The sequence below is a fragment of the Neolamprologus brichardi genome, chromosome 3, assembly GCF_056152115.1.
Source record: "Neolamprologus brichardi isolate AB-2024 chromosome 3, ASM5615211v1, whole genome shotgun sequence".
NCBI lineage: Eukaryota > Metazoa > Chordata > Actinopteri > Cichliformes > Cichlidae > Neolamprologus > Neolamprologus brichardi.
The window spans coordinates 59838568-59855190 of record NC_142106.1 but is presented as its reverse complement, the minus strand read 5'-3'; the positions used below and the strand labels follow the sequence as shown (position 1 = coordinate 59855190).

Sequence of the window (16623 nt, the reverse complement as noted above, 5' to 3'; positions counted from 1 at the left end):
CTGTAATCTTTGATTTCTTCTTCTTTGTATCCTGCAAAGCTCAAAATTCACTATAATACAAAGACATTTCAGAAACGCGTGGTTTACATTTCCTCCATGGAAACAGGAAGTGCTGCTTTTAATTTGAAAACACATTAATGTTTAAAGCTCCCACGTGGTTTACATTTCCTCCATGGAAACAGGAAGTGCTGCTTTTAATTTGAAAACACATTTAAGGATGTGGAAAAGTACAAATCTGGCAGCTTTCGTTGGACATGAAGTCGGTAATGTGTCTGTGTGACAGCTGTGGAAGCACAGGAGCAACGTCTGTGGGAAAATCCACAGACTCTGTAACGCTCGGACATGTTTGAAGGAGGTTTTTCACAATAAAATCCAAGATTCAGTTTAAATGAAACGTCGTTCACCTTGTAAGGAAACATTTTGTGGACACGATCGTTGTCCAGCTAACAAAGTTAGTCCAGTGAGAGACGCAGGAGGAGCAGAGGTCAGCTCACTGTGACAGAGGTCAAACAGATGTGACAGGACACACTGGTGTGTTTCATCTCCACACACACACAAACCACAGCAACACTGACTCCACACTCAGCCTCCCAGTGACCGTGAGCTTACCCGTGACACCCTCTGTGGACCCTCTGTGTCATGTGATGGTGATATAGGATGTTTTCCACACCCAGCTCCACACTGAGTCCTGGCTTCAGTGGGTGAGTCCATCCAGCAGAGACGTGGAGACACAAAGAGCTGCTGGACAGTTTCAGGTGTTGAGTTCAGGTTCATGGTTGTCCACTAGAACCTGATGTAGAAGCTGCAGCGAGCACACGATGATGGGGCCGAGGAGCATCTCTTTACTCACATCTAGTGCTTTGATGTCCTTTTGCTGCTTAATAAAGTTCAGCTTTCTTCTCCTGCAGATGCTTTGACAAGTCGTTTGCTGTCCCCATGACTCAGGACCCAACAACGTCGGTGCAGCACTGACCTGCAGCCGTCTGTCTGAAGGCCTGAAACTCCTCCCACGCTGAGGTGAGCATGGTGACCTTCAGTCAGGGAAACCTGGGATTGTTTCTGTCCAGCTCAGCTGTTGGACAGTAAAGAAGTCCAGCCAACCTCCAGCAGGGAGAAAGAAAAGTGTCTGTATCATGATTGGTTTTCTCTGAGAGTAATCACATATCCAGTATGCAGGGTGACTGAACACTCGCACACACTTCCAGCTGTGGCGGCGCAGTGATGGGCGCCCTGCAAACATGAATGAACCCTGTGCACTTTGTTTACATGCTGCTTTATGCTCTTTGCTCTAACTGAACTTCATATCTCCTGAGCACGACCCCGGCGCTCTCCTCCTCTTACAGGATGTGATGTGTGAGATGGGAGTGTGCCCGTGGGGATCTGTGATGTTCAAGGTCAGGATGTGTTTCAGCCTCTGCTGGCGTTGATGTCACAGAAGAGTTCAATCCTTCCTGTTTCATCGTCCTCGTCTTCTGACAGCGAGCAGAGACATGTCTGTGATGGCGTTTGGTCGTGTTGACGTCTCGTTACGACGCGAGCGTTTCATTTGATGAACAGTCCTGATGGATTGTGATTGGTGAAACTGGAGACTAGCTCCGCCTCCCACCTCGTCCATCATCTTCCTGTGTGTTGTCCCAGTGTGTGTCTGCTTTGATGTGGACATAATGTCAAAGAGTCACTGATGCAGACGCCTCCTGTCTGTGTGGCTGCTGCTGCTCTGTCTCTAGTTTCTCTGCTTCAGCTTTGTTTTCTCAGTCTGGAGGAAATGGCTGTAATGCTCATGCCTACTTTAGGCCCCTCCCACAGGGTAGACAGAGAGACTGTGACATCATCATGTGACACACAGTTAAATCTTTCTGTACTTCCTGTTTAGTGACCTCATCATTTAGCATCAGCCTCTTTACTTGCGGCGTGTGCGGCAGCCTGTTACAGCAGCTCTGCTCATTCTGAGTTTCTTTCTTATCTTTTTGAACAAATTTCCCACCTGTGGGACTAATAAAGGTCATCTTATCTTATCTTAAATCTGCAGTATTTAGATCGTTTACTGGGTCCTCACCATCAAACATACTGGTTTGTGTCCTCACACAGTGATGGTTCTGTACTACAGTCACTGGTCCTGTAGAGTTCAACACCAGGTGGTGTTGAAGAGCTCTCATGGACCCAGGACATGAAGGTGATGTAAGTGGCCCCAGAGATCTGAACCCAGTTCTGCTGGGTCCACGGTCGGTCTGAGAGCACAGCTGAAGTTAAATATACAGGAGATAAAGTGAACCTGCAAACTAAACTGCTGCTCTGGATGATCCTGGAGTTTAGAAACCAGATCCTGAATGAAGAACTTGCTGAGCTCAGAAGTTTTATGTCTGTGAACCAGAATATGTAATCTTTCCAAACCTCCTTTCTGCTCTGGAAGAAACACTAAACTCACATGGTTTCAGTAAAGGTATCGTCTCAAAGTTTGATCACACACTGACGCTGTTCTCATCAGAACAGTCGAGGGACGAGAAGGAAGATTGTGAAAGTGAAACATCAGAAAGTGATTGGAAAAGTGCTCGCACTACATTTATGCACATCTCAGATGAATCCAGCACAGATGGTTAATGAGGATTTATGTGACAGCACTGGGATGAATACATAGAATCAAATATACCTGAGAACTGTGGAAAGTGTTCACAAGATAAAGGAACATTATTTCATTGTCTGTGGCAGTGTCGGGAAATTCCACGGCTTTGGAAGATGTGGGAACACTGAGTGGAAACATCCACTCTAAGTGGATCTTATTGGATCCCAAACTTTTCCTGATGGGACTGAAAAACATGATTGTAGTAAAGATGAGCTGTGAGTTGTGGTGGATCTCAGTCTGACTGTATTTCATTGTTGTGGAAGTCGCTCACAGATCGACCAATCAGAAGAAGGAATAAGCTCCAGTTTAAAAAGCAGAGCTCTGAGAACACAAGCACACCTTTCATCACTCGTGTCAACAATCTGGATATGACAAGTTGTTGAGTGAAGCTGCAGCTCTGAGCAGTAATATGCACATTTCTGATTGGCTCTGTCATCTTCTGTATTGATGCATTTTCCTGTTTGTTTTGGATCAGAGTGACATTTGTTCAAATGAGGAGCATCCACAGCGTTTCTTTGTTCTGCTAATACAGCCTGACTGTGTAAATGTAGAAGATGTGCTGACGTATGGCTGTGTGCTGCTCACATACAACACTGTACAGCCATGTTTCTAAGAGCAAACACAGGAAGTGACCTCGCACAGTGTGTGTCAGCGACACAGTAGTGTATCAGTGACTGCTTCATACAAGAAGTTGTTTGGATATTTACATCATTTCATTCACACAACATCTTCAATGATAACATAACAGAGTCTGAATGAAGCTCAGGTGTTGATGCTGCTCACTGATTGGACGCTTGGTTTCAGCTCTGCTCTCAGTCTTTCCTGCACAGGTGAAGGTAGAAAGTGTGACTGGATCTATAGACTGGAAACAGAGAAACATGCTGAACATTTGAAGCTTTGCAGCAGAAATGTTCATGTTACAAATACAGCAGAGCTGATCTGGGATCAGTGTGTTCACACCTGCAGCTACAACAAGGTTTCATGTCTCCACACGTCAGCATGTGAACTTTACTCTGACTCAGTCTGAGCAGTCAGACGCATATTTTTAAAGTTAACACATCAGCACACACAGAGCTGAGCCCCTCCCACCTGTGCTGAGTTTCAGGTGGAGTCCCGCCTCCTTCCAGGAAGCAGCTCACCTGTGTGTCCGTGTTTAGTGTCCAGGTGTGGAGTGGAGCTTGTTGTTGGTGTGTGAAGAAACTGTAAGTTTGCTTTGTTTCCTCCTTTAACAGTTTGTCTTTAGGAACTTTACTGTTTGTTCAGCTCATGTTTGATTTCTTCACACAACAAACTGTGTGTGTTTGTATTTCCGGTCTCTCCATTAAAGTCAGTGTGTAATGTTTTCCTGGCTAACATCAGCTGTGTGCAGCTTAGTTCAGCACAAATCTGCCGCTCCATAGTTCACGGTAACGGACTCACAGCTGGACCAACGAGGCCGAGTGTGTCCGCCACTCTGAGCTACGTTCGTGTTTGTGTACTTGTAGTTTGTACTTTGTGAGTTCACTCAGAGCCCACAGAGGACGCAGCGTACGTGATGACGTCACAGCCCTTTACCTCCTTTACTGTCACTGTGATATTTACACACGACACACCTGCAGAGCTCTGACGCTAAGCTAGCTACACAGCATGCTAACGCTAAGCTAAAGCTAAGCTAACACTAAGAGTTCTTACAGACACGAGTTAAAAAGCTGCTTTTAGTTTGTGATCAGAATTCAGGACTGAGAGCAGCAGCAGAGCTGATGGATGATGAATTACTGGATGGAAGAAGCTTCTCATTAGCAGTGAATCAGTGTGTGTGCAGTTCTCTGCAAACTCAGCAGGAAGAATTAGTGTGAAGCTTTAACTCTGCTGATCCTCTTTGAATCCTGTGTGTCGAAGCGTCAAATCGTGTGTCGGGTAATCTCTGTCACTACCCGATCCGTACCGGAAACCCAATCGGTACCCCGCATGCGCGAAAGGTGTCTACTTCCGGTCGTAGCGTTTTACGATAGTTATGGGTCAGCATATCAGTTAAGATGTTAAGAATAATAAGTATATCTTAAAATGTTTGCAATAATGAAGCATTTCAGTACAATGTAGACAAAAACGAAAAATAAAAAGATAGTTACGGATCGGGACTCCCGATCCTTACTGCGCATGTGCAAAGTCGGACCGTACAAATCGGGTCTATCCGATCCGTACCGCGCATGTGCAGATGTTTTCTTCTTCTTCTGTTGGTTTAATGGCAGTTTACTCCCCAGTGTATGAGGATACTGCCACCTGCTGACCGAGCGAATGAATCCTATTGTAAACTGAATTGGCGTCATTACAAACGCGTGTTAAATTTGAATTAGTGATAGTCGAGTATGTTTATGCTTGTCTGTGTTGAGAGGATTAACTGGAATAGTGATGATGATGTCCGCTATCACTGTCAATTGTCAGTAAACACTTAATCTGGCTGATGAATCTTAATGTGACACATTGCTAAATCAATATTATTAAGTCTGTAATTAGGCGCCATTCTTCTTATTTTACGGCGCTGTTGTTCAATCGGGGAACGCTCTCTGTTGAGGAGAAAAGCATGAATTTGTTTGTATACGGATTATCCATTGTTTAAATGTCCCGGGCAGTCGAAAAGGAGGCAGAGCTGTTGAGAATTGCTAGGAGCTAACTGGGCGCTAACCGTATCATTCAAATATATTGAATGTCGTAATGTTGGCTAAGAGAGGAAGTGACGTAAGATTTGCGCATGCGGGGTACCGATCGGGTTTCCGGTACGGATCGGGTAGTGACAGGCGTTTCTGGGAAGCGCGTATCGAGGCTTGCTTTGATTACGTATGCAGTGACGTTCGAGGCCTCGCGGGCAGTCCGTACCACGTGACTGATTCAGGGACTGGTTCACCGGTTCGCGCCAGATTCGAAATAAAATGGGCAGAAAAACACAGCTGATTTCCCATCACACTGTGTTGTGGAATTGGATTACGTACGTGTTACATAGTTACTTGAGCATTTCTTCTTCGATGGAACCAGGAAGGAAGAGATTTTTTATTTTATTTTATCTCTCCTAATAAAGTATGCACACAGTGATAAATATCACAAATGATAAGCACCATAATATAAATAAACAACACTACAGATCCTATAATCTGATTTCTGTCTTTTAGTTTATTAAAAAGTGAAGCGCCAAATACTAGTTTGTGTCATTATCCAGATGTACATAAGCATGATTACACAGGTACTAGCGGGTTTTGATTATTGATTAAAATCGATTCTAGCTTGGATAACGTGATATCGATTCATTAAAATCCTGAATCGATTTTTAATATAAATATTACTACATTTCAACCACCACCAAACAGCTAAAACAGTAAATGAGAGCAGGTACACCGATTCTGCACAAAGACGTAAACACAAAGCGCTGACACATCAGAATCAATCGCCTTTCTCACCAGACAGCACGGACACGGTCGGGGCTGAAAGCCGACAGCTCGCTGATTCTAATCTAAGGCATCTGCTGTGATGCTTACACATTAGATAAAGTCTCGAAAGTGTCAGCTTTCTTTTTATAGTTATAAAAATATGCAAATGTACTGATCTATGATCTGAATTATACTATTGACTGACTGTCTGAGGCTAACAGTTACACAAACATACCAAAACTCTGTCCTGATAGTTTCCACTTTCTCTTTTGTATCACACATACTGAGACAATATTCAGGATAAATAACCAAGAAAACAATTTATTTATTCAGTTTAGAGGTTTACACATCATTATAATCACAGAGCCCGCTTCACTTGAATTGTCCACTTGATGGCGCAGTAGAGCAAATGAATCATCTCAATGCTTCGAACCATGAGTCGACCAATTGGGTGGAAGCTTCAGTTCATCATGAGGCTTCATCTCACCATCACTAACTGAAGCTTCCAGTCACAGTGAATCAGTGTGTGTCAGTGAATGCATCGTGTGTGCTTCAGGCTCCATCTAGTGGACTGATAGTAGAGCAGCTGATGGCAGCTTCCTCTGCCTCACACTGCTGTCTGACTGCATTCAGCTGACACTGAGATGAAGCAGGAAAGAAGCAGCTGATATTTGGACAGCACACATGATGGAAAGGAGGATTTCAGTTGATGTGCACATGAATGATTTGTGTTTCCTCTGCAGGTGAAGGTAGAAAGTGTGTGTGAGCTGATGTGAATTGAGCAGCATGGATCAGTGTGAGGACAGAGAGGAGGGAGTCCCTCCCTCTAAAAGCACTCTGTGTGGGGAACATGAGAGCCAGACCAAAGCTCAGAGGTGAGATGACCATCTCTAACTGTCCATGACTCTTCTCCATGTCACAGCTCAGCACTCACATCACTGCTCCATCATTATTCACAGGAACCAGCCTGGACCTCCACCCAGCTCTGTGTCCTTACAGAGTGACCGGTCTAAACATGCTGTTATTGACTTTAAATCAGGCGTGTGTCGTCCTGCAGAGAGGTAATGTGTGTGTAAATGTTGTTGTGTGTGTGTGAATAAATCCTCCATCATGTTTAATGTCAGCTCTGTTTCACACACATGTTCATATGTGCAGCGCTGTGTGTTGGAGTGTTTCCACAAACACAGCAGATACTCAGAGATTATTTTTAGGAAGAGGAGATGTTCTCAAACTCTCTGTCCTGAAACTCTTCACTCAGTCTGATCCCCACTTCCTGCTCCTCAGCAGTGCTGCCATCTTCATCAACCAGGACAGAAATGAACTGAACTGTTGTTTCCTCATCAACTTCTTTCTGTCTGCTGAATCTGTAGTGAATCAAAGTGAAACGTGTGAAAATGCAGCTGTTAATGATCCAGTTTGTTAGATGAACGTGTGAATGTTGCAGTGTGCTGTTAAACAGTAACACAGTAACTGTGACGTGTCCTGATCTGACAGTAGATCATGTTTGTGTTCTTGGTCACATGACACAGGTCAGCTGTTCACACAGAGTTCATCTTTATAGGCTGGACCAGTTTGGAATAATACTGGGAGTAATGGTTCTTATATGGAGCTTTTCTCCTCTGAGCACTTTGATACTCGCCTCATTCACACATGGAAAGCAGTGCAAATAAATGCAAACACGGTTTTCCTGCACTCATCTTTTATCAGGATGATGTCAGTGTGAGCTGTTGTATGAAAAAAACAAGTATGAAAAAAGTGTTTCACAGTTTTACTTTGAAAAACAAACAAACTGTGCTGCAGGTGAACAGTTTGATGGTTGGAATGAACAAACAAACAGACTCAGCAGCGCACAGACGTCCGAGCTTCATATATCGTTGTTAAACTTAACGTAGGAATCACAAACATTCAGGGATGAACTTACACACTTGGCTTTATACGTACTTTGAGTTGAAAAGTACTTGATCTGTGAATGATGACGTTTCACAAGTACACACAAGTACATTTACTGAGAAACTGCCTTTGAAACAAAGTTCAGTTAGAAAAAAACTGAAGTCATTCAGGGAATTATGATCTTTGTGTTTTTACAGAGTTTAAAACACAACAAAGAAGTGTCAGTGATCAGGATAACAGTGGAAGGACTCTGGAGTATCATTTGTATTATTGATCATTTTGATCTCTGACAGAGAAACTACAAATACAGATGCAACAAGGGAAGCAGTAAAAGTGACTGAACACATCTGTGTGTGTGTGTGTGTGTGTGTGTGTGTGTGTGTGTGTGTGTGTGTGTGTGTGTGTGTGTGTGTGTGTGTGTGTGTGTGTGTGTGTGTGTGTGTGTGTGTGTGTGTGTGTGTGTGTGTGTGTGTGTCCATGGTTGCTCCACAGAGTGGACCAGCAGAGCTCAGAGGTTCCCAGTGGTCAGTCTGCCCAGCAGCATCAAACACAGCTGGACTCCATATTTATGGTCTGTACATGTACAACAACTACTTTTATTATTATTAATAATACATTTATTTATAGGTCCCTTTCAGAACACCAAGGACTCTGTGGACTAAATGTCCGAAAAAAACAAACTTTGAAATCAGACGGTGCAAATGTGATCACAGGCAATGTTCCCTCTAAGCTGCACGTGTGCAATTGTGCACTGCTGGCACGTCTCTGTGCACAGAAAATCTGCATTGCACACAAAAAAAATCCACCTGAATTTAAATTAAAGTAAATACGTTAACAATTGTGTTTTGCAGTGTTAGTCAGTGACTGGCTGCTCCCGTATGGGATGAGAACGATGCCACCTTATCCCACAGTCCAGCCAATGATGTGATTCACATTCGTATATACGCAGCTAATCAACGTGGTTGACAGGCTATGACAGCGTCCTTATGTGCGACACCGGTGTTTTAGCAAAGCGGCTGATGTGGAGTGAAGTTAATGACAACGTGTACAACCATTGGAGATGTGGGCAGGACAGACGGAACAACTGACGGGAAAAGTGTGGACTTTATACCAGTTTTTAAATTGTGTTGATCGGCCACGTAAAACCAGAGTTATGATAAAATATCTGCAATGTTTGTTTTTCTTCCTGAATACTGTCGTTATTTATGTTTACTGCGGGAAGAAACAGTAAAAACTGCATTTTATAAGGAAAACGCTCAAAAGCCTGTAAGCAAAAACAACACCAAAACACCCCAGCCTTTCCCATTGTTGGAAAAAAAGTACCATGTCGACCAATCAAAACATGATATGGCAACATGGCATTTAGTTGTTTAGGAAGGGGGAAGTTTTAGGAGTGATGGCGTGTTTGAGATGTGAGAGATTTGCGATAATTGCCACGTTTAGCGCAAATCTTGTGTAGTTAGCGTGTAGTTAGTGTGTAGTCAGTGTGTCGTTAGTGTGTAGTGTAGTCAATAGTTTTGTTGTGTGTGTCAGAACAATGAGGCGACTGCTGAATGTTACAGGTGTTACAGCAGTGACACATCTGCTGCTGTCAGGTCTGCAGGTATCAGGCTGTTGTTCTCCTTCATTTCATAGTGGACAGAAATTATTTTTGGAGTGACACAAATAATTTGTGTGGCATCAGATTTGATGCAGAACAGCTGATTGTTCTGTAAATAGTTTGAAATGTTTATTTAAAAACGCCTTGGCTGCATTTTTAGGTAAACAGCTGCAAAAAACTGGGGTGGCTGTAGCTCAGGTGGCAGAGCAGGTCAGCCACTAAACAGAAGGTCGGTGGTTCGATCCCAGGCTGCCTCCTTGCTGCATGCCAAATATTACTAACCCAATGTTTGCCTACTGGTGGTGGTCAGAGGGCCCGGTGGCGCCAGTGTCAGGCAGCGTCGCCTCTGTCAGTGCGCCCCAGGGCAGCTGTGGCTACAATGTAGCTGCCATCACCAGTGTGTGAATGTGTGGATGACTGAATGTAGTGTAAAGCGCTTTGGGGTCCTTAGGGACTGAGTAAAGCGCTATACAAATGCAGGCCATTTACTTTGTTTTACCTTTTTGAAAAAGTAACTATATAACTAATTGCCCAGCACTGGTCATTATTTACTGTATTTTGCATCCAGAGTTACAGGACTCTCTCCCAGACCACAGACTAATAATACAAGTCAGAGCTTAATAATAAATAAATAAAAAAAAAGAAAGTTGTGTTTTCAAAATTGGAGTTCAAGTTATTTTTACTTCCAATAGTGTTAACATACTACACAGGTCATGAACAAGATTGTTTTTAATTTTCATTGTAAGTGGGATAAAGCAGTTAATTAAAAGTAGTCTAACATAAATGCTGTAATTTGATTATTTTAATAAACATGTAACTTGGATGGATTCGATGCTGGCGTGACCACAGTGCACACGTCTGATGTTGCTCACAGTGGTCCAAGGGACGCTCAGGGAGTTTGTGTGTTCAGACACATGAAACATTAGAGGGAACATTGATCACAGGGAAACGTTTTAAACATCGAGGCTTTAAACAAAAACCAAAGCGAAACAGTTTGTAGTTGAGATCAGTGAGAATGAAGCTGAATAACTGTTTCTACAATAACTTTGAGCAATAAATGACAAATATGATGGAAATTAGGAGCATTAACACTTCCTAATGATGTGAGTTGACACTCGGCTATATTGAGACAACCACATTAGGTGGTCCTCAACTGTAATGGAAACCAGTGGATCCAGTCCAGTCGTGGCGACCTGTTGTGAGTCGATCTGAGCAGCTACTAATGGAAACGGAGCCATAGATGTGTTTGTGCTTAATAACAATGAATCACAGGATTTCTACATTACTGTTAAAATTTTATGTTGTTTGTTAAAGTGTTGTTAAAGATGGTGACAGATGTACCCTTAGGCCCCTCCTCCATTCAGAGATGGTCTTTCCCTTTTCACATAAATGGCCTCCTTGACTCCGCCCTCAAACCAGCGTTCATATTTCCTCAGGACCTTCTTGATGTTGTGTAGACTGAAGTTCAGAGTGGTGGCTCATTCATAAAGTATTCTGTTTCAGCTGCTGGAGGACAACATCATCACTTTTGTGAAGAACGAGCTGAAGAAGATCCAGAAGGCTCTGAATCCAAATAAGCCCCAGTGCTTGGAGTTTCAGAGGGAGGATGATGAGCAGAGGAGAAACAGCAGAGAGGCATTTGTGAAGATCACAGTGGACTTTCTGAGGAGAATGAAGCAGGAGGAGCTGGCTGACCGTCTGCAGAGCAGTAAGAGGATTTATCTAAAGATTTAACCTGATGGATAAATGAGACACTCTTGACACCAGTGTGTTCGGTCATTTCTAGGTGGGTCAGAAATTGTGATCAGCATTTTGTAAAACATGATTGTTGAAGTTGTATTTTTATTATTATTATTCAGAACTTCCAGCTGCTGTTTGTCACCGTAACCTTAAATCTGCTCTGAAGAAGAAGTTCCAGTGTGTGTTTGAGGGGATCGCTAAAGCAGGAAACCCAACCCTTCTGAATCAGATCTACACAGAGCTCTACATCACAGAGGGAGGGACTGCAGAGGTCAATGATGAACATGAGGTCAGACGGATTGAAACAGCATCCAGGAAACCAGACAGACCAGAAACAACAATCAGACAAGAAGACATCTTTAAAGCCTCACCTGGAAGAGATGAACCAATCAGAACAGTGCTGACAAAGGGAGTGGCTGGCATTGGGAAAACAGTCTTAACACAGAAATACAGCCTGGACTGGGCTGAAGACAAAGCCAACCAGGACATCCTGTTCATATTTCCATTCACTTTCAGAGAGCTGAATGTGCTGAAAGAGGAAAAGTTCAGCTTGGTGGGACTTGTTCATCAATTCTTTACTGAAACCAAAGAAGCAGGAATCTGCAGCTTTGAAGACTTCCAGGTTGTGTTCATACTTGATGGTCTGGATGAGTGTCGACTTCCTCTGGACTTCCACAAAACTACAATCCTAACTGACCCTAGAAAGTCCACCTCAGTGGATGTGCTGCTGATAAACCTCATCAGGGGGAAACTGCTTCCCTCTGCTCACCTCTGGATAACCACACGACCTGCAGCAGCCAATCAGATCCCTCCTGACTGTGTTGGCATGGTGACAGAGGTCAGAGGGTTCACTGACCCACAGAAGGAGGAGTACTTCAGGAAGAGATTCAGAGATGAGGAGCAGGCCAGCAGGATCATCTCCCACATCAAGACATCACGAAGCCTCCACATCATGTGCCACATCCCAGTCTTCTGCTGGATCACTGCTACAGTTCTGGAGGATGTGCTGGAAACCAGAGAGGGAGGACAGCTGCCCAAGACCCTGACTGAGATGTACATCCACTTCCTGGTGGTTCAGGCCAAAGTGAAGAAGGTCAAGTACGATGGAGGAGCTGAGACAGATCCACACTGGAGTCCAGAGAGCAGGAAGATGATTGAGTCTCTGGGAAAACTGGCTTTTGATCAGCTGCAGAAAGGAAACCTGATCTTCTATGAATCAGACCTGACAGAGTGTGGCATCGATATCAGAGAAGCCTCAGTGTACTCAGGAGTGTTCACACAGATCTTTAAAGAGGAGAGAGGACTGTACCAGGACAAGGTGTTCTGCTTCATCCATCTGAGTGTTCAGGAGTTTCTGGCTGCTCTTCATGTCCATCTGACCTTCATCAACTCTGGAAAAAATCTGCTTGAACTGAAACAAATAACCTCCAAGAGTTTTAGCTTTTTAAACCAAAAAGAATCTCTCCACCAGAATGCTGTGAACAAGGCCTTACAGAGTCCAAATGGACACCTGGACTTGTTCCTCCGCTTCCTCCTGGGTCTTTCACTGCAGACCAATCAGAGTCTCCTACGAGGTCTGCTGACAAAGACTGGAAGTAACTTACAGACCAATCAGGAAACAGTCCAGTACATCAAGAAGAAGCTCAGTGAGAATCTGTCTGCAGAGAAAAGCATCAATCTGATCCACTGTCTGAATGAACTGAATGATTGTTCTCTAGTGGAGGAGATCCAACAGTCCCTGAGATCAGGAAGTTTCTCCACAGATAAACTGTCTCCTGCTCAGTGCTCAGCTCTGACCTTCATGTTACTGTCATCAGAAGAAGATCTGGATGAGTTTGACTTCAAGAAATACTCTGCTTCAGAGGAGGCTCTTCTGAGAATGCTGCCAGTGGTCAAAGCCTCCAACAAAGCTCTGTAAGTAAACATGAACTCATTGGTTAAAATCTTATAATCGATAAAAATCTTACAACCATGGGAAATAAATCAGAAATGCTGAGTTCAACGTCTCCAACTCCAGCAGTTTGTTTGCTCTATAATTGAAATTGCCACTCAGGTCCTGTTTCTTGACAGTATTCATATCTAACTGTAAGGCGTCCATAACCAGTGTTACCACAGAATTACAGTGTGTTTTCTCTGGGTCCTCTACAGTTTCTTCCCACTGTCCACAGACATGCAGTTAGATTACCTGGTGATCTAAACTTCACGCAGATGTGTGCGTGAGAATGGTTGTCTTTCCCTCTGTGGGCTGAGTGGAAGAGACTGGATGGATCTCTGCTTTGCCTTTGATATTTTCTGACAGCAAAGATTCTCCATGAAGTCTGCATTTCAGCTCATCTCCTTTATATATTTATATTTATTTTATACGCACCTTTAACAGGAAGAGTTTTATACAGCTAGTGTTTAAAATCCAGTGTTACTCATTTTTAATTAGCATAACAATTACTGAAAATTACTGAAGGTACCAATAGTAGGCACTGGACTGGTAGCACTCATAGTTTCATAGGATTTTTTTATTTTTTTTTAAAAAGGTTTAACATATAAAAAATTTCATTTGATCACATATATTGTTTTTTGTTTTGTTTTTTCCTTTCTCTCTCAGACTGAGCAGCTGTAACCTGTCAGAAAAAGGCTGTGAAGTTTTATTGTCAGTGGTCAGCTCCCAGTCCTGTTGTCTGAGAGAACTGGACCTGAGTACAAACAGCCTGAATGCTTCAGCAGTAAAGTTTCTGTCTGCTGCAGTGGAGAGTCCACACGCCAAACTGAATATTCTGAGGTCAGATCAATTTGTATTCTGTTTAGTTCTGTTTGTTTATATGTTTGATGTTTGTTTTTGTTTATATCAACTAACAAAAATAATCAATAATTTAACCAGTAATGGTAAACTTTATCCACTTATCCTTGTTTCATAGCATTTTTATTCATTTCTAAGTTAAAGTGAACTTATACTAACCTGCTCAGCACAAGACAATAAGCTATTGCACCCTGATTACACTTTAACAACAATCTTTATTCATGTTTTTATCTTCAGACTTAACATCTGTGAACTCTTAGAGGAAAACTGTGAAGCTCTGTCCGCAGTTCTCAGCTCACAGTCCTCTAGTCTGACAGAGCTGGACCTGAGTATCAGAAAGCTGCAGGCTTCAGGAGTGAAGCTTCTGTCTGCTGGCCTACGAAGTTTAAACTGTAAACTAAATACTCTGAGGTCAGATCAGAAAACAGTTTGTTGTTAGTATTATTAATTAAAGTTCATACATATGATGTTGTTTCTTAGTATGCTTCTGTTTCCTTTAAAAATAGAAAGTCAACATTTAATGTTGTGAAATGTATTAACAAACTCTACATGAGTATTTGTTGTATAGACTGTCTTTTATTTTTCAGACTGAGTGGCTGTAACCTGTCAGAGAGAAGCTGTGAAGCTCTGTCCTCAGTCCTCAGCTCCCAGTCCTCCAGTCTGATAGAGTTGGACCTGAGTAACTCTGACCTCCAGGATTCAGCAGTGAAGCTTCTGTCCTCTGGACTAAAGACTTCACAGTGTGCAGTGGAAACTCTCAGGTCAGGATTCAAACTTTTCCACAGATGTGACTTATATTATTGTATAAACAAGTAACCTTTACACAGATGTCAAGTGAACTTTTATTTACATTTGAGTGGATAATTGGACTCTGAATTACTTTCAAAAGTAATTGGTGACTACTGATTGGTTTGCTGTTTGTTTTTTATTCACAGTACTTACATTACTTCTCAAAATTAGATGTTTATCTTTTCTTCTACAACACTTGGAGCCACCATATCTTCTTGCTTCATTTATTCATTACAGTTTGATTTAAAGAATATTAGACTCGTAACATAATAAATATATTTATATCACTTCTTCTTGAGAGAAAGAAAGGGATGACTGGGTGAGCTCCAGTGGTTCATCCCAGCAGAGAGATTAGCACACTGGGCTGCAAATATATCACAGTAGTAATAGCCATAGTTTGATAAAACAGGCAGTCTTACCCTGTAGATTATACAGGGTTCTGGTGCCGATGTGGGGGAGGGGACTCGCCCGGTACTTACTATCTACTACTAACTACCTCATCCAGTTGTCTTCCTTACTAACCCTGATAAGAAGTAACCGCAGTAGCCTTATAGGTCAAATCAGTTTCACATGTTAAAGGTAGCTCCACTATTAATGGTGTCAATTGTTATTTCTGGGATGAGTTTAGTAGCCCTAACAGCTGCTCAAAGGAAAGGTTATTTTTATTATTATTATTTAATTATTAAGTCCAGGGTAACCTGCAAGAGCTGTTTGCACAAAGAATAATACTCGGACTTTTAGGTTTTATTGTTTTACACAAGGTTTAAAAGTGAATGTCCTCCAGGGAGTCCGGTTAAACTAAGATCAGCTGATTACCTTATAACAAATTGTTTACTATAGAATGCAGCTCAAACTCTTCATTAATATCATGTACTGTTACTCCCAGGTAACCATGGTTACCCAGCCACGCCCAGTAGTCTCCAGAGAGACCAACAGCTGGTGCACGTTGTAACGCTGTGGCTTTCGTAGTCTCCCTTTTTTCTATAGCTCATGTATTCTTCTTGTGATGGTGCGTCTTGAGGCTCATACATGCCGTCATTTGTTAATCCTAAGAACGTTCCTCAGACCGACTTCTTCAACAACACTAATCGGCCTGCAGTTTGTAGCTACTCACTTCACTGTGGCGTTTGTTAGCTTGTCTTTCTTTGGTTTATCTAGACTCCTCCCACCAGCTGAATCTACATAGTCTGCCCAAGCCTCCACCTCTGTTTGTTTGGGTGGTTTGTTTGCTGCTATCAACAGTGTGTAATGCCTTTAAGTGATACTTCAGACATGAAGTACTCCGGTGATAAAAAACTCAACTTTGCTTCCAGATAACTTTAGTTGTATCAACACTGCCTCCTGGAATAGTTTAAAATGAACATGTCAAAGATCTGTACCTGTCTCCATGTTTCTGTCCCCGCCCCTTTCTTTCTGTCCTGGGTCATGTGAGCGCTGCAGTAATATTAGGCCCACCCTCAATGCTCCCATTGGCTGAGACGCATAATGACGCCCATTTCAAGCCAGCATTGATCAACATCCCTCCTGTGACCTATGGCTTTTATATTCAGAGCCAGTGAGCACTTTCACAATAATCATGATTTTGAAAACTGTGATTAAAATAATTGCTGACGTTAATCAATTAATGAGTTAACAAGATAATAACAGGTTAAGTTGCCCTAATAATTAGACTTTGGTGACAAACTGATGTGATCTCCATGTTTCTTTTGTTGGACTGTGGGCGAGTGTCAGAACTGAATGTACTGAGTAACATGTAGAGTTTAAATATGTGCCAGGTCCAGTTTTAGAGCTCTAA

The 16623-nt window shown here is 42.6% G+C and overlaps 1 protein-coding gene across 25 annotated transcripts in view; it reads left to right on the top strand.

Annotated features, from left to right (window-relative positions):
* LOC118453432 (protein NLRC3-like) overlaps positions 1-16623 on the top strand; it is an 815502-nt gene that overhangs the window by 452044 nt on the left and 346835 nt on the right. For 2 of the 25 annotated variants that reach the window (XM_087837962.1, XM_087837956.1), the window contains exons 6-8: positions 13848-14021; positions 14277-14450; positions 14627-14800. The exons of 8 other annotated variants lie outside the window; for them this stretch is intronic. In XM_087837962.1, coding sequence (XP_087694088.1) covers positions 13848-14021; positions 14277-14450; positions 14627-14800 — 522 coding nt within the window. Of the gene's footprint in view, positions 1-1107; positions 1123-5453; positions 5470-6766; positions 6894-6977; positions 7080-8400; positions 8480-11011; positions 11217-11367; positions 13163-13847; positions 14022-14276; positions 14451-14626; positions 14801-16623 lie in introns of those variants that run through there. 15 more of the 25 variants (XM_087837965.1, XM_087837975.1, XM_087837954.1 and 12 more) reach the window with 14 other exon arrangements.